Source organism: Tiliqua scincoides, chromosome 3 (genome assembly GCF_035046505.1).
Source record: "Tiliqua scincoides isolate rTilSci1 chromosome 3, rTilSci1.hap2, whole genome shotgun sequence".
NCBI classification, from domain to species: domain Eukaryota; kingdom Metazoa; phylum Chordata; class Lepidosauria; order Squamata; family Scincidae; genus Tiliqua; species Tiliqua scincoides.
This window is the reverse complement of record NC_089823.1, coordinates 226709166-226729274: the sequence shown is the minus strand read 5'-3', so window position 1 is coordinate 226729274 and position 20109 is coordinate 226709166. Positions and strand designations below refer to the sequence as shown.

At 45.0% G+C, this 20109-nt stretch overlaps 1 protein-coding gene across 1 annotated transcript in view; it reads right to left on the bottom strand.

Moving 5' to 3' along the window:
- The window catches only part of ECT2 (epithelial cell transforming 2), a 49251-nt gene extending 29655 nt beyond the window's left edge, over window positions 1–19596 (bottom strand). The window contains exons 1-13 of the mRNA XM_066619703.1: window positions 19513–19596; window positions 12794–12950; window positions 11768–11847; window positions 10651–10833; window positions 9951–10040; window positions 9326–9433; window positions 7633–7706; window positions 7393–7523; window positions 4621–4736; window positions 3925–3987; window positions 3380–3602; window positions 2203–2339; window positions 458–577 (exon numbers count right to left, since the gene is read on the bottom strand). Of these exons, the coding sequence (XP_066475800.1) occupies window positions 458–577; window positions 2203–2339; window positions 3380–3602; window positions 3925–3987; window positions 4621–4736; window positions 7393–7523; window positions 7633–7706; window positions 9326–9433; window positions 9951–10040; window positions 10651–10833; window positions 11768–11847; window positions 12794–12950; window positions 19513–19530 (1500 nt within the window). The 5' untranslated portion in view covers window positions 19531–19596. The remainder of the gene's footprint in view (window positions 1–457; window positions 578–2202; window positions 2340–3379; window positions 3603–3924; window positions 3988–4620; window positions 4737–7392; window positions 7524–7632; window positions 7707–9325; window positions 9434–9950; window positions 10041–10650; window positions 10834–11767; window positions 11848–12793; window positions 12951–19512) is intronic.
- Between the last annotated feature and the right edge of the window lie 513 nt (window positions 19597–20109).

Sequence of the window (20109 nt, the reverse complement as noted above, 5' to 3'; positions counted from 1 at the left end):
TATATTTGCCAAGTATTTGCAGGCTACAAGATGAAGTCAATTACTCAATACCCATATTAGTTTCTTCTCCAAAATTACTTTAGATTCCACATACGCTCAAAGAGATACATGAGGCAAGCATTCTGAAATTCTGATTTTTAGCACCATGCCTTATGCAAGCCTGCTTCAGGACAGTCAAAGCCAAGTTGGAGAGTGATACAGTAAAACTACAAACTGAAGTTAGAAATTCCTTGTCTTCAATATACAGGCAAGAAGTTATCACATCAGCACACATCCTTAATCACCAAATGCATATAACTCTAGAGATATGGAAAATGGTTCTAAATTCTTATTCCTGTTCTTAGCAGTCTTCAGCATTAAGCAGCACTACTGGTTTGTTTTTTTAAGAGTAGCACGAAAAGCTGAAATAAGGCACAACACAGAGGAACAGTTCACATCGTATAGCGCTTAAGCTAACCTTTATCTTAATGTGGACATCAAGAATGTCAGGAATACTGCCAAATATGGTTTTAAGTTCTTCTGGGGCAAGGATAGGACCTCCAAGTTGTCCTTCCTTTTCCAAGGGGACTTGAAAGACCTGAATAAAAGGGGAGTATTTCAGCAAACAGGAATTTCACAAGATAAAAAACAACAAGTTATTTGAAATATCATACACAGCCCCATAGGGCTGACAATCACTAGACCCCGTCCCAGGGCACGCCCACCACCTGGGGTGTTGCCCCACCCACCGCATGAGGGGGTGACACGCTGGCATCCCACACCAGGTGACGGGAACCCTAGTGACGCCACTGCTGGTAGAATATTCAAAGACAGTAATGTGGCTGATATGGCCAAGATTTAGGTGGAACAATTCATTTTCAAACACAACTGTAGATTTTTATACTGTTTTATCAATGAGCATGTTATACAGAATGCAAAAGGTATTTAAATAAGGTCACAACAGAGAGCAGTTGTAGCCATTAGAACAAAAACTAATCACCTAAATCAGGGCCGTGCGAACCCAGGCCCAGGGTCCAGATGCAGCGGTCAGGAGGATCTGTCTGCCCAGCGAGCAGACCTTTTCATTCTGCCACAGCACAGCTCTTCTCTTGGGTAGATCTGGGCTCTTGGACACCCTGGGCAGTCGCGTCTGCCTGAACGTCCTGTTGACAGCCTTCTGGGACACCGGGCAAAAGGCACGACTGCCCTGAGCCCAGATCTACCCAAGAGAGGAGCCACGCAGAGGCGGAACAAAAAGCTGCAGTGTGGATGGGGACTGCATTTTCTGAACACAACGACTTAGTCCAGTAACAGGCCTATCTCTCACTGGCGGAGTATAGCTCCTAAGCTTGAGGAAAAAAACAAAACACGACCTTACCATCCACAGCACCACCAAGAGCAATAGTAGGATGGTCATGAGGGGACCCCAAAAGCCCCTGGCACAAGGGTTTTGTACCCTAGAGGTTACCTTTTAATGCTGTTCTGCCCAAACCTTCCAGAACACTGGGCTATCCAAACCTTCCAGAACACTGGAGTTGATGCACTCTCACTCACTTCTCCCAAACAGAGAAGCTCAGTTGTAGTCACTTCTCTAATTAGCATCTAGCTTCTCACAACCTTGAAGTGGAACAACAGTAGATTGCACAGATGGCCAGCCTAGGAATTCCCTGAAATGCCCTTCTCCCTAGCACAGCAGGGCACAAGAAATGGTTCCCGGCCTGTCAAAAAGGGGTTTGGAACAAAGACAGATTCCCAACTTTCTTGACAATACTTTAGGCAGAAGATACATCTGCCACATGCACATTTGCATGTGTCAACAAGACTTTGTGCTAGATCTGCCTTCTAAGAGATTTTGCCTGGTGTCCCATGCAGTAAGAGCTAGTCATTCTAGCACTTGTGGATATTTTCCTTTCACTTTTGTTGTGTGCCCCCCACCTAGTGATGAAAAAGAAGAAGTCACTGTTGCACATGCAGTTTGAGGCACTAATCCACACCCATTGCCCTTTCAGGAAGAAATCTCCCTTTCTGCAGTATTCATCAGGCAACAGCAGATATACACTGTAAGAAGCAGGCAGATTTTGTGAGTCAGCCATCCGTTTGTTGCAACAGCAAACTTAAAAGGAAAGCACAAGACTTTTAAAGAATAATTTTTCTAAGTGACACAATATCAATTTGTGGCCAGTTTTTAAACAGCCACAGAAAATGCAGCTAGTACCAATTTACCTGGATTATGGTTGTCAGGATGTCCACATAGTTGCTCTCCGTCTGATAGAGTTCCTTTGCTACCTGCCACCTTGCAGACTGCTTTGGAAGAAGGGGAGTTGAGTTTTTGCATGGTTTTGCACATGATTTCGGTGTTTCTAGACAGGGTGGAGACACAAGTATGCAAAAGTGTTATGCCTTAACAGGAAGGCTTCTATAAATTTTAATAAGGCTTTAAAATAACCATTTCCACTTTCACAGCAAATAGTACTCTAAGTTTTAAACATTGCGCGAAAAAGATGAATGGTCAAAAACTGGCGGGGCCAAATGAACTAGGATGGTAACTAACCAATGCTCATCTGTCACCAGCATAGCATCAGTATAAGGGAAATTTGTATCTGAATTTGTATCAAAGTTTCGTTTATAGTCTATTATCCAACGATTACTTCCGTTACAGGGCATCCTGTCAACAGAACTATACTTTTCTTAATTGTCTCTCTCCCGTTTACTTCTCTCACCTCCCTTGATGCACTTCAGAGCTAACACTTGCACAAGTCAGAGTAGGTTTGCATTCTTCAGTACAATGCTGACCTCTCTCCACTTCTTGGGAGAAACGTGGTTTATTTGGCAGGTCAGGTTCCACTGCCTCAGTAGTACAAGAACTGCACTCCAAAGTAAGTCCTGCATTACTCAAAAGCTCACCTCTGTCTACAAATATTAAGTTAGTTGACTCATCGCCACCTTGCAATAGTCTCAGTAGATGACTACTTAGATGATGTTCACACAAGACAACACTGTCTTTCAAAACTGGAATTGAATCGAGTCTTACAGAAGCTTCCTTGCTTTCCATTGGGAAAATAAACTTTTGAAGAATCATTCCTGTCCTTTCTTGAGGGATTCCATTAATTAGACTTGCAGATGGGTTACTGCTAGCTGCCTGGACAGTTTGCTGTAGACTTTCTAAAGAATGTGTACAACGCTTAGAAACAACCAGAGGAATACGACTGGGAAATTGGCATGTTTTCCTTCTCATCCAACTAAATGAATTGACAAGAGTGTCGCCCTTCCGTCTAACAATATCCATGTTCCTCAGTTCTATTCTGTTCCCTGCACAGTTTGAAAAGGAAAAAGCCTGTTACTTATGTCAGCAGAAAGATCTGGTACCTTTTTTAATTATTAAAATGCGGTTTAGTTGTACCTCCATTAGTTGCGCTTGATTCTGGTGTGTTAGAAATATCAAGCAAGGATCCCATAGAAAGGGAATGTTCAGCCGATGGCCGTTTCCGAGGTGGGAAGGGGGACATGTCTGTCTCCCTTGTCAGCTGAGCAAGGGTTTCCCTTAAGCGACGTCTCTTCCGATTACTATTTGGAGTATTCAGAGAGAGTTGAGAGACAGACGTTTTGAGCTCAGTACTGGCCGGCTGAAATTAAATACAAAATTCAGACAAATTACTTTGTTCACGCCCTGTGGCTCAGGTCTACAAGAAGGCAGAACAATTCTTAGCCTCGCTGAATGCTTACAACTTACAAGCTATAGGTTATAAAAAGGTAACAAGGTACTCCAGTAGCTATTAATTAATCACATACAGTAATGTTATGTCAAATGCATTTGTCGATTCTAAAATTGTGAATTTTCTTCTTTTAAATCCAACTAAATTCTCTGCTAAAGAGAGGGTACAAATAAGGTTCCATGCACTGCAGAACTAAAATTCCAACCTTTCCAGTCCTTCAAAAGCAGCTCACCTTTTCAAATAAGTACATAGATTCCCCTGCTCTGGCATCCATCTGAATGCTTCCCCAAAACCACTACAAGCAAAGAAAGTATATTATGTCATTCTTTCAAGTATATACAGTTAAACACCATATTATAATTTTTAAAGCCCATCTTTTCAGCAGCAAGATGATTAACACAAGATTTAGATCATGGGTGTCAAACAAGAGGCCCATGCGCCAAATGTGGCCCCCTAAAACTCCAGCCCCATTATAATTGGGCAATCTCAGGGTTTCCCTTTCAGCAGTGCTGCTTCTGCTGAGGTGTCATTTCACAGAGCATCACTCGGTTACTGAGCTGTGAAGTGACACTGTGGCAGAAGTGGGACTGCTGAAAGGACAGCTCACATGATAAAGATCTCCCAATATGATAGATCAGCTCTTATACCTTGAAAATATCAAGATATCAAGATTTGCATATTTTCTCTTCAGTCATTTGCAGTCAATGAGCTTTTATGTGAGAACAAAGTGCTTATTTCTGATCATCAGCTGCTGAATGACATCACTTCCTGCTTAATTATGTCACTTCCAGCCCTCAGCAGCCCAATGAATGCTATTCAGCCCACAATGGACTATTCAGCCCATGAAACGATTTGACACCCTTGATTTAGATCATACTGTTGCAGTTTGAGTGCTTTAAGGAACCTGAGATATCCTATTAAGACTGACCTCCTGCTTCACAACATAAAGATTTTGAGATGACTCAAAAGGAAGATCTGTGACTGTATTTTCTTCGACTATTAGATGCGTACACCTTTCGTCACCAAGAGGCAAGTATTGTCCGCCTGTAGACAGAAGAGGACCAGTAGTTATTAATTTGCACTTCTCAATTCTATTATGACTATCAAGATAAAAGTCTGAGACAGCAGCAGTATCCCCCACTTGGAAATGCACACAACAGTTTGCAGCAACTATTCTCCCAGTGCTAATTGGCAACAGGTACACAGCACATTGTACCTGCAACTTAGATATCAGAGCACATTAAAACATTTAGCACAGCAGCCGATTTAGAACTGACCAAACCCAACGTTCAATGATACAGATAGATGTAGAGTTTGTGGAGCAGAGGGAAAGCTGAGAGAAATCTCTAGAAGTTCAGATCACATAGCAAACAACAAAGTCCCTTCTTCAAATCTCACAATAGCCAGGAATTCATTCAGTGACCTTAGGGCAAGCATTTTGCACCTTTTTTCAGCTCATGGCACACTGACAAGGCATACTACCAATTTTTTACATACACTACTACATTATAATTAATACAATACAATTAAATCATTACATGACAAATTCACAAGAAGCTTGGAGAGGGAAGTATATATTGTTTCTGGAATGGAGGAAAAATGTTTTCAAGTAGAGGGATCAAATTGTTAGCAGAAGTACCAAAAAGTGTTGGCAAAGAAGTCAGATTGAGCACATACTGGGGAAATGTGGGGTGAAGAACAAAGAGACATGATTGAAACAAGTGCAGGATTTAATTGGGGGTTGGAGGGAGAGAGAATGTGAGGTAACCAATTCTGGACCTTTGGAAGGTATGGACAAGTGAGGGGAAGAACAGTAAGAGAGGAGTTAACTGCAATTGTGAGATTTGGGGGGGAATGTGCGTGCAGGAGGGAGTGGGGTGGGGGAGAAGAGGAGAGCAAAGTGCCAATTGCCTACTCATGTATTTGAGAAAAAAAGAGTGCAACCAAGAGCTCAATCCTGTGCATGTCTACTCAGAAGTAAGCCCCATTATAGTCAATTGGGCTTACTCCCAGGTGTAGATAGGATTGTGGCCCAACACCCTTACTCTAAAAGAGAAAAAGTGCCTTGCCAGTGGAGGCAATGTAGGGAGGGCTGCTTTGGGGCCCTGCAGACAAACTGTTGCAAGGAAAAGGGACTCTCAAGGACCCTTTTCAGTCAACCAATTATTTGGTTTGTGGCCTTGACAGACTCCTGCTTCACTTGTACCTGGCTCACTCACTCTCACTCACTGCATGGATATAGCCCGGAGCTCCTCCAGGTTTCTCTGACTACCCAATCAGCATGCAGGGCAGGCAAAAACTGCCTTAGTCTTGCTCAGCAGTAGGAGCAAGTGACAGCAGGAGCTTCAAAGCAGACACTTGTCGCCACTTCTTAAAAGCATGCTGCTGTTCAAGACACAAAGCAGCAGTGATCAGGCCCTTCGCTAGCTGCTCCCTTTACTTGTGCTGCCACATGAAGCTCAAACAGGCTGCTTCTCCTGCATGTCTGCTGCCTGACTCCTCGGCACTCCAGTGTGCCAGGGCACAGCGGTTGAAAACTGCTGCCTTAGGGAAGCTCAACCCTGCCCCAACCAACATCTGTAGTATGAAGATCATACTGCCTTCTTTTACAAGGTTAATGTTACTGAGATGTATTAATTCAGTGCTCAGAGAGCTTGAGAGCACTATAGCAATGCCAAGAATGATTAACAGTAATCTCTTCTACTACTAAACTCTTAAGTATGACCATAGGTCTTCTAAGGGCCCTTAGAAGATTTTCTCCGTAAACCACTTTGTGAACTTTCTGTTGAAAAGCAGTATATAAATACTGTTAATAATAATAAGGGTTATAGCTCAGCAGTAGAGACCATGTCTTGCATGCAGAAGGTTCCAGGTTCAAGCCCTGCCATCTCTAGGTAGGGTAGCAAAAGAGCCATGTCTAAAAACCTGGAGAGTCAGTGTTAGATAACATTGAGCTAGGTGGACCAATAGCTGGAGTCAGTACAAGGTACAGGGTGAGGGTGGGTTTATTGATTACTACACTATAGTAGGTTGATGCTCCTCTTATGCTCCAAATACAGTTGTTTAATACACGCAACCTTCTCTAGAAAAGCACAATAGCAGATGCACTGAAGTGGTACCAACACTGAAAAATTTCTATGTCATAACAGTCTTATTATAATTTTTTAAAAGCACAGATGCAGAGACTAGAAGATGAATGCAGTTCAATTTTACGTTCAAAAAGGTTGAACAAGAATTAAAACAGAAAGCACAGTCGTAGGCAATCTCAGGGAACACAATAGGTAGGACACACCACTAATCTAGCTAGTCACACTGTTTAGACCCCAGCAATTTGAAATCCAGCCAAAGCATGCATTAATTAATATATATATATATTCATGAATGGGATAGATACAATCCACTGCTAATGGGTGGCTTATTGAACATATTCACAAGTATAAAGACATGCTTCCATCCCTCCCAATACATTCTCAGCACAACAGCCACCATGGAAATCTGTATTAGTACTGTAAAAGCTTGCTGACTATTTAGGAGGTCTGTCGCCCCAACCCATCCTACACAGTCTATACACTGATGGTAACTTTTTGTTGGGAGGGTGATTGTCTTGTTAAAGGGTTTGGTGCTTTTCTAAAATGCTTCTATCATAACAGCTCTTTTACTTGGTATTTGCCTGCCACTGTTACAATGCTTTCAGATCAACCTTGCATTTCTGTCATTTCTTCCATGTTCTTCTTCTCTTCATCAGAGAATCCAAGAAAGCTTAACATGCAGTCCTGAAAAGGGGGAACTTTGAATTCTTTCCTGAATTCCTCATCAGCAGCACAGAAGTCACTACAAGGAAAAAACAAAAGCAAATGTTCAGGCCTACTTTGGCAAATGAAGAGGAGTCCATACCCAATAGCTTGCAACATCTACTCTCAGGCAGAAAACACATACATACATTTCATTTCTTTTCTCCCAAGACTTATAGATCCACTCGGCTTTCATAATTGGAGTGCCCAGACTCACAGCTACCTGCAAATGAAACAAAGAGTGTCTTTGGAATGTGTCAGTAAAAAGACTGGTTGTTTCTAGAAATGTCCTGGCAAATTATAAAAGATACCCGTCAAGAGCATTAACACTATAAAGAGGCAATAAATAGCATGTATCTGCTAGGACTACAGTTCCCAAACTCTCCCGGAGTTTGGGAGCCACATTAAGTCTTTGCAGGGGAGGGGGGAATGCAGCAACAAGATTCCCAGGATTGTGCCAGTGCCAGGGGCGCAAGGGGCTCTTATTTAGCAGAAGGAGCAACAGCCTCCTGGGATGCAGGGAACTCCATGACAGCCTTTGCAGGGCTCCCCAATCCACGAAGAATCTAAATACAACATTGTGACCCACTTTTTTGTGAACGCAAAACCAGAAGTGGGTCGTGATCACTACTTTTAGATTCTCCAGAGGGAGCCAATGAATCTCCCTGCACCCCCACAAGACTACTGCTCCTTCTGGTAAGGAAAAGAAAGCCTCTTGTACCCTGGCCATAGTGCGATCCTTCCCACCCCTTAAAAGGGCAAAGACAGAGGTTCTCAGGCTGGGGTGTCATAACACCCCAGTTTGAGAACCTCTATGCTAGGGAATCATAAAAATTCATAGTTTTTAAAAAAATTTAAGAACCATGTTTTTAAAAAAAACTTCTGTTAACAGGTTTGTGACCAGAAAGTACAAGTCACTTTTGATGCACAAGTGCCAAAAGATAACAGGATCATAGAAAGTTGCCTTAGACTGAATCAAATCACTGGTTCATCTAGGTCAATATTGCCAGTCCGGGAGCAGCTCTCCAAGGTTTCAGAAAAGAAATTCCCTTTATCTGGTGACTGAATCTGGGACCTTCTGCATGCAAAGTACATGCTCTGGATCATAGAAAGTCATGGTCCTTCCCAGCCAGTAAATATTGACGAAATTATTAAAACTCTGCTAGTCTGACCGGTCTCCTAGACATCCTACAAAATATGAACAGGTCTCTTAAAGATCTCAACAACCCATGTTTTCAATAGAATTATGTTCCCACTTTACACTTTATGGATTGGCTTTAACGGCTTCTGGGGCAGTTTTACCACTTACTTGGATCCTTTTAATACTAAAGTCATCAAAACTATCCTTCAACAAAAATCCTTTAACTGTTCTTAGACCCCACCACCATCACCACAAAGCTCATCAGGACAAATGATGGATTTGGGGGAGGGTGTCTGGTCCAAGCCCCCCCCCCCCCACTTTATACACCAACCAAAAAAGTAGGCAGAGTTATCACTGAGAAAAGCCGTAGAGGTGGCTATGGCTTAAGTTCAGAACTGAATACATGCAGCTCAGAATGGCAGCTTGCCGATGATGCAATTGGGGCAACCCAAGTGTAAAAGTCTGTCTTCATACTCTAACTCCCTCTTGCTGTGTTAGGTCCCGATTCCCATTCACCGCTTTCATTAAGTCTGAAATCATAGAAACCACTTTTATAAAGCTGAAAAACTTAACATTCACTTCTATTCAGTACGCATACAAACTTAGACCCCTTTTTACCATACCTTCTGGAATATCCTGAAAGGGGCAGGGGAGGTGGACTTTCTGTATTAAACCTTAGATTGAAAGTCAAATTCACATACTCTGAACTTGTCTCCTTGTGTAGAATTAGCCACCAGATGTGTAACCTTTGAACTGAAATCCCTTCGAATAATCCCTCCCATATGATGAACCAAGGTCACCAGCCTCACCTACAAATGAAATTGGAAAATAGTTAAATATGCTTTTTGAAATAAAATTGCCAATACAGACAATACAACTGTTCATCTAAATTCTCTTTGGGAGTTACCCTTCAAGCTACCTTGTTAGGCAGCATCTGTAGTATTACTGCACAAGATGTTAGGCACTTTGAACTCCTCAGAGGAAGGGTGGGGATATAAAAATGCATTAATAATGGTTGGCAGTGACATTCAAATATATGTCCATTTTAACCTCACAATGACCCTGTTCAGACAGCACCTGGGTAGTTCTTAGCCCAAGATGATTTGCCTGCACGTTTAACATTAAAGTGAAGCCAAAATGAAGGACCTGTTGGAGTGCCTAAAAACCGTGAACAGTTATCACTCAAGAACTTGCGCTATCGCAGCCAGGAAGTCACAAGACTACCAACATCTAAGCAGACCACCAACTCCAGAACTCTACACAATACAGTGATTATTTGAAGTTAAGCAAGCCATCTAAAGATGTGCAAAAGGAAGACAATCTTACCAATTCTTCTTTCTTCCTGAATCCTGTGAAGCATAACACAAGATTCAGCATACTGGCACAGTACAGAGGGCGACATGAGAAAGGAAGAGGCTGCAATAAAATTGCAATGGATTAGTTATCATGGAAGACTATTAAGCAAACTTAAGTGAAAGTTATGTTCCTAGAGGATTTTTAATGCCATAAAAAGATAGAACCATAGGCCCAATTTGCTCATGAGAGATACAGGGATGATGTCTGGAGATTCCCTGCTCCAGTAAACATCTACATGGAAAAGCTATAGTGTGCAGGGCAAGCAATGTAGTTGCCTCACTCACTAGCAACCATGGCAGCTTACAACACAATATTAAAATAAAACAAAAAATATGCCTCTCTCTAGTTTGCGTGCTTCCAAGAGGCATTTGGTAGGCCACTATAAGAAACCGGATAGGCCTTATTCAACTGTAGGTAAACGGAGACGGTGACAGTGCTATGAAAGAGTTTGAGGTGGATACCCATTTGCCCAGTTCACAGGGATATTATTACTGATAGTTTCTACTGGCAATTTCATTATATTTTGTGGCTACTAGTCCATTGTCAAGCATCCTTTGGGATACCTTTTGTGTCAGAAAACATAACAAGGAGTTTAAACACATTTCAACAGTTTTCAAACAGTCAGGAGAATATAAAAAATAAGATGTTCCTCAGTCTATCAAATCTTTACCTCGCCTTTTCTAGCACAATGCTTTATTATTGGAGGCCCAAGAACTCTGCAGTCAGCCTTGTGCAAGCCTTCAAACACAGAATCTTGAAAGTCTGGTATCACAAAGACAGTCTCAATTTCTGGTGACTCAGAATCTTCATATTCTTCCACCGATTCAGTCTTTATGTAAGGCACTTTAATTTCCTTCATGTGCAAAGAATTCAAGTGTTATTTATAAGATTAAAGGCAACATTTTGTGCCCAGATAGCAATGTACATCACTTAATATAACAGAATTAATTCTTTGTAAAATATTAAATATTTTTGGTAGAAACAGCCCATTAAATTTGATGCTAGCTGAACAGAAACATGACTGCTTTTGCCAGATAGAAACAAACATTTAAGTTTAATTCAAGTTTCATTTACAAGATTAGAGGCGTGTGTCGTTTAACCACAGACCGCTTAACGATGGACCACAAATATGACAGTGGTCAGAGAACAAAGACTCTTAATGAGGCAATCAGGTCTCCCACAGACTGCAGTAGAGTGTCTGCACACACAAGAAAAGGCTCTTAATGTAAAACAGAAGCAATCAGTCTCCAGTAGCCTGTGCATAAGAGTGTCTGGCAGGGAGTGTCTGCTTAGGCACTAGTTTGAGTTGAATGTTCGCTTAAGAATCTAATCACATTATAAGGACTGGAGAAAGTATCCCCATTGTTAAGTGACTCAAACCTGTAGTTGTTTAATCACAAGTATACAAATCAATATCAATCTCTGGGCAGTTCAAAGCTGGTATGAGTTTCTATTCGGCTAGCTCCATCATGCACCATTTCCCTCCATTGTGCCTTTAAGTTGTCCAATACCAGGTCATGACTGATCATTGACTAGATTCCAACCTCCCAAGTAGTGCCACATGCTACATGCAGACATATATGCTTAGTTGCCCAACATACCATATGCATAATACTTTTTATTAGTTTTTCTTCTGGTTTACCAGGATGAGCTTCCTTTATCTTTATAACAGGAACTTCCATGATCTTAACGGTCTGCAGAAGAGGAGAACTTCCATATGAGACTGGTTACCCAGGGTCTCAACCACGGCAGTGTTTCAATGCCATGACCTATAAAATTAGACTTACCTCCAAAGCTTTCAGGAGTTCTTCACATTTTGCAGCTTCTTGAATGAGAACTACCCTGGTTTCAATCTGAGGCATTTCCTCTGGTAAAGAGAAGAAAAACTATCAGTATCCAAACAAGCGACAGCATTTAAGCCATTTCGGGCCCAATCCTCCAGCCTCCACACCATGGTACAGCAGCACCAAAAAGGCCACCACTGTATCCTGCAGGGAAGCAGCCAGAAGTATCCTTGTGATAAACATTGGTTCCCTTACCCTAGGAGTGCCCAAACCCTGGCCCGGGGGCCACTTGCAGCCCTCAGAGAGCCCCCAGTCTCCAATGAACCTCTGGCCCTCCAGAGACTTGTTGGAGCCCATGCTGGCCCGACACAACTGCTCTCACCACGAGGACAACTGTTCAACCTCTTCTGAGCTGTAGCATGAGGGCTCCCTCCACTACATGCTGTTTCATGTCTGTGATGCAGCAGTGGCAGTGAAGGAAAGGCTGGCCTTGCTTTGTGCAAGGCTTTTTATAGGCCTTGAGCTATTCCAAGACCTTCATTCATACAAGTTCCATCTCTAATATATTCATTTATATAAATTTATTCAAATTTTAAATGGTAAATTAATACTTTTTCCTGGCCCCTGACACAGTGTCAAAGAGATGATGTGGGCCTCCTGCCAAAGTGTTTGGACACCCCTGCCTTACCCCATGAGGAGCCACAGCAGCATGCTACAGGTTGTCTGTGTCTCTCCATGGAGTTGCACCAGCTTTTTAGCTGGTACAGAACTGAGGGTACCTGTGTCGGACTCTGAAGCCTGGGAGGGAGGATAGGATTTGGCAGCAGCCTCTGCCACCATCCCTGCATCCCTCCCAGGGCTACTGCCCTCAAGCCCACCCTCCCCCACCCGGTTTTATTGCTGCTGTTTATATTGTATTGCTTTCATTTTCACACGCAGGTCACCCCAAAACCTTGAAGATAGTGCAGGATATTCACTTTTAAAATAAACAAACAATCTCAAGGGTGGAGACACTGTTCTTTCCATTACCTTCGCCATCTGATGTACTTCTCACAAATATATTCTCCTTGGAAATTTCTGTAACTTTGGAATCGAGAATAGAAGAATCTGCCAAAAGACTCCTTCCTGTATCAGATATGAGTGTACTGTTGTCGGCCATGATCAAAAGGACATTCCCTTTCAACTGCTGCAAGAGAAACACCCAATTAGGCCCCATACCAAAAGCAATAGTATCATCTACATAGAGAACTTACACTTTCCATTTCCTGACACCTCTTCAACGACTATTTCCCTGTGGACTTGGTAAAGGCCTGTTCTTTCCTTCCACCCAGTTGCCGGTACCTCTTCTGGTTGCTCCTACCTCTTCAATGACTGCATTAAGATTGGTCATTTTGTTTTACCCTTATTGCAAATGCCCCTCATGCAGACAACAAGGCCAATCTGTTGACTTTTCCTACCATCATCTTCTCAGTCATTTCAGAATGTCTCCGCCAAAATAATCTCTCTCCTCCCCACCATCACTCCTACCCACCACCACTCATTAAACTTCTGCAACAGGCATTTGGTACATCAGAAGATCTCCCTGATGGTATCCACAAACACAGGGCAGAACACACTGTGCGAAGAACCCCTTAATCAGTACTATGAGCTTCACTAAATACAAGCTCAAAACAGGATGCTGCACTTTTACTATAGCTTTTGTCTAAAAATGAACAAATAAGAACAGCCAGCATGATGTGAAAACCAAGAAGTACAGGGTGGTGAGGTCTATCCACAGCAAGTGATGGCAGCTAACTAGAACCTTGGTCTTCAGAGGCACATGCTACTGAACACCAGTTGCTGGGCGCAACAGATAGAGAAGCTTATTTGCCTTCATGTCATGCTTTAAGTTTTCTGAGCACATCTGGTTGGTCACTGTGGGGAAGAGGATGCTGGACTAGAGGAATCCTTAATTTGATCCTGCAAGGCTCTTCCTATGTAAAGCCCTCATATCTCAAATGGGAAACGTGTGAGGAAAGCACACCTTTTGGGTACTTTGAACAACTACGTAACTGCTGTCAAAAACTGCTAGCTGCCAAAGCGCAGCTTTCCTGTGGCTCACAAAGTTACTTCCCATGCAAGCCTAAGTAGGCAGGTGGCTGTGCTTTCCCAGTATGGGAAGCAATAGTGCAACATAAGCTTGGTTTCTCAAGTAACAGGGTTGCGTATGTTGCAATATGGAACTGCAAAGAAACTTTTGTTATCAGCGGTGTAAATTGGCCCTCAAGCACAATCATCAATAAAAACAGGAAACAGAGACACAGCATCCATGCTATGAAATGTGCGTTTCACCTGGACAGATGAGGTCACACATGCAACGCAACCTTTGAAGTGCAAAGTGCCCCACAAGTCATGCACACACTAGGCAGGCCAACCACAGGAAGCAGCCTTATTGGGAAGGACCCGATATTCAGTAGGTCAAATACAGCCACCAGTATCTGGCAGGCCATTCCTAAGAACCATAATAATACATAATGCCTAGAAAAGAAAGCCCTGATTCTAAATACAGATCCAAAAGGAATTTCCAAACCTATAGTTTAATACACAACCATAACCATGATCTCCTCCTTCTCAGAAGAAACTTACAAGCCAACAATGTTCCAGGTGCGAAATAGACAGAATTTTCACTTTTCTGGGATGAGTCTATGAAGAGGAGGAACCTGAATGCGTTTTGTCAGTTCAGGCCCAAAACTGGCACCCTACTCACTGAAGTCACCCTACTCACAAGCCATGAAGTGTATGTGCAACCTCCCAATTTTAGAAATGGGCTATGTCAGAATGCCAGATGCAGGGGAGGGTACTGGGAGGCAGGTTGTGTCAGTTGTCTGGCATGCTCCCTGGGGCATTTCATGGGCCGCTGTGAGATACAGCGGGGGGAGATATAACCCCTGGGGGCTGGGGATAAGAATAGGCCCTCAGTTTGGCTGTACTTGTCGTAAGAGGCGACTAAACAGCCACCGGGTAGATGGGACTCATTAGCCTGGGAAGGCAGCTCATCTGAGAGAAGGAAAACTGATCCCAAACCTCCATTGCCTTGTGGCTACATCGTTATGGAAAAGGCTCCAAGAGTCAACCTTGAGGCAAAATCCGGAGCTGGAGTCCCTGAGGCAGTTCATGGCTGAACACAGTCACGTTCTGGCAACTCCTTCAACAACCGTATTGGCCTCTGCCTTTCCATTGGACCATTTCAGCAACATGGAGAGGGGGGATTTGCTGCATGGGTAACAGTCTATCCTCCATATCTACTTTACCCAGGCTTCGTGCACTGGAGAGAACACTGTTCCAGAACCACCATTCAGAGCGCGATACCATAGTCTTCCGAGACTGAAGGATGCCAACAATCATGTGACATACAGGAAGCTGGACTAGATGGACCTATGGCCTGATCCAGTGGGGCTGTTCTTATGAGATACCACACCAATTCTTAACTTTGGAGATATATCCTGATGCAGGGACTGGGAATGCAGTGCACAATAGTTTAAATAACTACCTTCATCCTTCTCATTACAGTACTGCCATTTCAATCTATCATGCTGTGTAGCACCAATAGGGCACTTTTATTTCAGAGTCAACCAGTGGTGAAGTTAATAGCATCCTCAGGAAGAAAAAGACAGAAATATTATTAGATGCCCATTAATTTAAAGGGAATATACCATTATTTGGTCCAACTAAAACATTATAGTAATAAGCAATTTAGAGAGTGCTGTCATTTAGGGAGTGCTACTTCTGTCCTTCACATTACTAACAAGCATAAGTAACATGCATTATCTCAAGACACCACAAATCTAAAGCATCCCTTATTTTATTTAACTGCAAACAAAGCGACTGTATCACACGAAAAAGGAAGGAAGACCTCGCATTGATACCAGCAAGACCCAGGATCAGAGAAAAGTGGAGGAATTTGCACAAGCGCTTGAGGAATCTCTTCCAGGCCCAGCCAACGCAAATGCAGCCAACAGATGGGAACATTTCAAGAATACAGTCTACAACACCGCCTTGTCCATATTCGGCAAGAAGACCAACAAGACGGCAGACTGGTTTGAAGCCCACTCTGAGGAGCTGACACCAGTCATTGAGGAAAAGAGGAGAGCTCAAGCAGCTTACAAGGCCTGTCCCAGTGAGCGCAACCTGCAGGTCCTCCGAGCTGCTCGCAGCAAAGTCCAGCAGGCTGCCAGGAGATGTGCTAACAACTACTGGCTCCAGCTCTGTTCCCAGATACAGATAGCAGCTGACACGGGCAACATCAAGGGGGTGTATGATGGTATCAAGCAGGCCCTAGGTCCAACACAGAAGAAAATTGCCCCTCTGAAGTCTGCAACAGGCGAGGTCATCCAGGATCGGGCGCAGCAGATGGAACGCTGGGTGCAGCACTACTCTGAGCCATATTCCAGAGAAAATGTAGTCACCTAAGAAGCGCTGAACAACATTGAGTGCCTGCCTGTGCTGGTGGAGCTTGACAGTGAACCAAACCTAGAAGAACTTCACGTGGCCCTGGACTCCCTTGCCTTTGGCAAGGCACCTGGAAAAGACAGCATCCCTGCTGAAGTCCTAAAGTGCTGCAAAGAGATCATCATCACTGAGCTGCATGAAATCCTCTGTCTTTGCTGGAGAGAAGGTGGAGTACCTCAAGACATGAGGGATGCAAACATCATCACGCTGTACAAGAACAAAGGTGACAGGGGTGACTGCAACAACTACCGTGGCATCTCTCTCCTTAGCGTTGTAGGAAAGCTGTTTGCCCGAGTTGCACTCGGACATGAAGGACATGAAGGGCACTATTGTCTTCGATGGCTCCACATCAGACCCCTTTGACATCCAAAGCGGAGTGAAGCAGGGCTGTGTTCTCGCACCAACCTTGTTTGGGATTTTCTTCGCTGTCCTGCTGAAGCAGGCCTTTGGAACTGCAACAGAAGGCATCTATCTCCGGACCAGATCAGACGGAAAGCTCTTCAACCTCTCCAGACTGAAAGCAAAGTCCAGCTGAAATGTCTGCGTGACTTCCTCTTTGCCGACGATGCAGCTATCACTACCCACTCTGCCAAAGAACTCCAGCAGCTCATGGATCGCTTTAGCAAGGTCTGCCAAGATTTTGGACTGACAATCAGCCTGAAGAAAACACAGGTCATGGTTCAGGATGTGGACTCACCTCCCTGCATTACAATCTCTGAGCATGAACTGGAGGTTGTCCATGACTTTGTGTACCTTGGCTCAACGATCTCCGACACTCTTTCTCTCGATACCGAGCTAAACAAGCGCATCGGTAAAGCAGCTACCACGTTTTCCAGACTCACAAAGAGAGTCTGGTCCAACAAGAAGCTGACGGAACATACCAAGATCCAGGTCTACAGAGCTTGCGTCTTGAGTACACTTCTGTACTGCAGTGAGTCATGGACTCTTCGCTCACAACAGGAGAGGAAACTGAACGCTTTCCACATGCGCTGCCTCTGATGCATCCTCGGCATCACCTGGCAGGACAAAGTTCCAAACAACACAGTCCTGGAACGAGCTGGAATCCCTAGCATGTATGCACTGCTGAAACAGAGATGCCTGTGTTGGTTCGGTCATGTTGTGAGAATGGATGATGGCCGGATCCCAAAGGATCTCCTCTATGGTGAACTCGTGCAAGGAAAGCGCCCTACAGGTAGACCACAGCTGCGATACAAGGACATCTGCAAGAGGGATCTGAAGGCCTTAGGAGTGGACCTCAACAGGTGGGAAACCCTGGCCTCTGAGCGGCCCGCTTGGAGGCAGGCTGTGCAGCATGGCCTTTCCCAGTTTGAAGAGACACTTGGCCAACAGTCTGAGGCAAAGAGGCAAAGAAGGAAGGCCCATAGCCAGGGAGACAGACCAGGGACAGACTGCACTTGCTCCTGGTGTGGAAGGGACTGTCACTCCCGAATCGGCCTTTTCAGCCACACTAGACGCTGTTCCAGAACCACCTTTCAGAGTCTTTCGAGTACCATAGTCTTTCGATACTGAAGGTTGCCAACACAAAGGAGAAGGGGGATTTGTTGCATGAGTAACAGTCTATCCTCCATATCTACTTTACCCAGGCTTTGCGCACTGGAGAGGACACTCTGTTCCAGAACCACCATTCAGAACGCGATACCATAGTCTTCTGAGGCTGAAGGATGCCAACACCTTATTTTAAGATTTGGATGGGGTACCTGCCTGTAACAGACTAGGAGTCTTCCTACACAGTCTATGAAACAGCACTTGTTATGCTTTAAGAGAGAATGCTACAGGTAGCTCAGAAAAGAAAGACTGCATATAAATTAATAAATCAATGCAAACAGAGACATTTACATGTTATTAAAACAGCGAGCAATAGTTATGACCTTTATTGATTTCCTATCCAATACCTTAAGCCAGTGATTTTCAACCTGTGTCATCTCATGGCACACTGACAAGACACTAAAACCATCAAGACACGCAATCGGTTTTGACAATTGACAAGACACACCATGAAGCTGGTTGGGGGAAGACTCACATTTCTCAATGGTCCTACTAATAAATGACCCTCCCCCAAACTCCAGCAGCATACCTATGATCATTCACAGCACACCAATGTGACCCGGTACACTGACTGAAAATCACTTCCTCAAGCCACAGGAAGGGCTTGAGGAAGCCTTTCACCACAGACCTGTTTCCAATGCCAAAAGTGGAGCACTGACTTTGCAACTTTGAGGCCAAGTGGAGCTTTGACTTATTAAAAACACCCTTGGGAAACAATCAGTTAAGGCAGTTATTGTATGATTTTAACATTCTACTGCAGTGTACACCAGGACCCACTTTTTAGAATGACTGTCAGGATCCACCAGCAGTGATGTCATTGACCTGGAAAAGATATCATGCTGGCCAGCATGACATCATCAATTCAGCCTTCAAACCTAAGCCACCATCAGCCAAAGGCCCTATTATGGAGTGCACTCATGCTGTTACTTTGCGTAGCTCGGAATCCACACATTCCGGCTCAGAAGTCAAAGCAGAACTTAGACTTGGATCTTTCTCCAACCACACAGCCCCCACCCCTTCCAGCATCCCTTCTTCCCACCTACTCAGGGCAAAGCACCAGGCCCCTCTCCACTGGGAGCCCCCCCTGCCCAGCAGCTCTGCACCCTGAATTTTCAGCTCTGCATTTTCAGTGGTGACTAAGCTAGGTGCTCCATGACTCACCTGGAAGTGGCTTGCGACCCACACTTTGAGAAGCAGTGTAATAAGTTGTCATAAAAGGAACTGGAGACAGGTTGAAAGACCTCTGAGCATGCACAGAGTGCACGGAACCTCCAGGCAGCAGGTGCTGGGAATTGCTGGGCAGAGAGAAGAGCCTGGGTGCTGCTGTACTAGGCAGATGCCAGAGTTCCAGCCTGACCGATTGCCCCCTTTTATGGGGCAAACAGACCTAGAACCACAGAGTCAACCTCAAGTCAACCCCTCTCCCGCCCGCACCCCATTCTAAGTCATGGGCCCCGCCCCGCCGCGTGACGTCACCACGGTCAGCCCTTCCCCCACCTGCGCCTTGCCACCGCCAGCTCCTGACCCACCTACCCCTTCCCGACACCTTCGCCCCAGGCCCCGTCCGCATCCCCCACCATCCGCCTGCCCTCGACCCTCACCGCAGCCCTCCGTCTGCCCCTCAGCTCCGAGGGCCCCGAGCCGCCATTCAGGGTCTCCCGTGACACACACCGCAATTCAAAAAGCGAGCCCACCTCGAGACCGCCGCCCATTGGCTCCCCGAAACCACGTGGGGGGCGGGAACACGTGAGGCTCAGCCCCAAGCGCGGCTTCGTATTGGTGGGTTGTTCCCGGGCGGGGAAGAGTGACAGCGAAGACGGGCGCCTCCTGTCTCTCGTTACAGGTCTCCGTAGACGGGGCTTGTTGTGAAATCGGGTTGCAAAGCGGCTTCCTATTGGTCGAGCCGGATCGCCCCGTTTGGCAGGTGCGGCTCTTTCTCCCTTCAGACCTAGCCCCGCCCACATGGCTGGCCCCGCCCGACGATTGGCTGCGGCGCCGGGACTTTTCCCTTCCCTTCCCTTCCAACGGTCGTTTGGGCGACTTGTCCTCTCCATTGGCCTCGGCGGCAGGCCCCGCCGAACCGCCTTGAGGGCGAAGCGGGGCGGGGCGGGGCGGGTGAAGCAGCCACTCCTGAGGCGCCCAGTTTGAAAGCACCTCATGAGGGCGGAGCGACGCTGGGATTTCTGGGGGTTGTAGTTCTCCGCGGAGGGAGGCGCAGCCCGAACTACCTTTCCCAGAGACCTTGGGGCGGGGAAAGGGGCTGTGGAGGCAAACGCGTTTCCTGTGTGTGA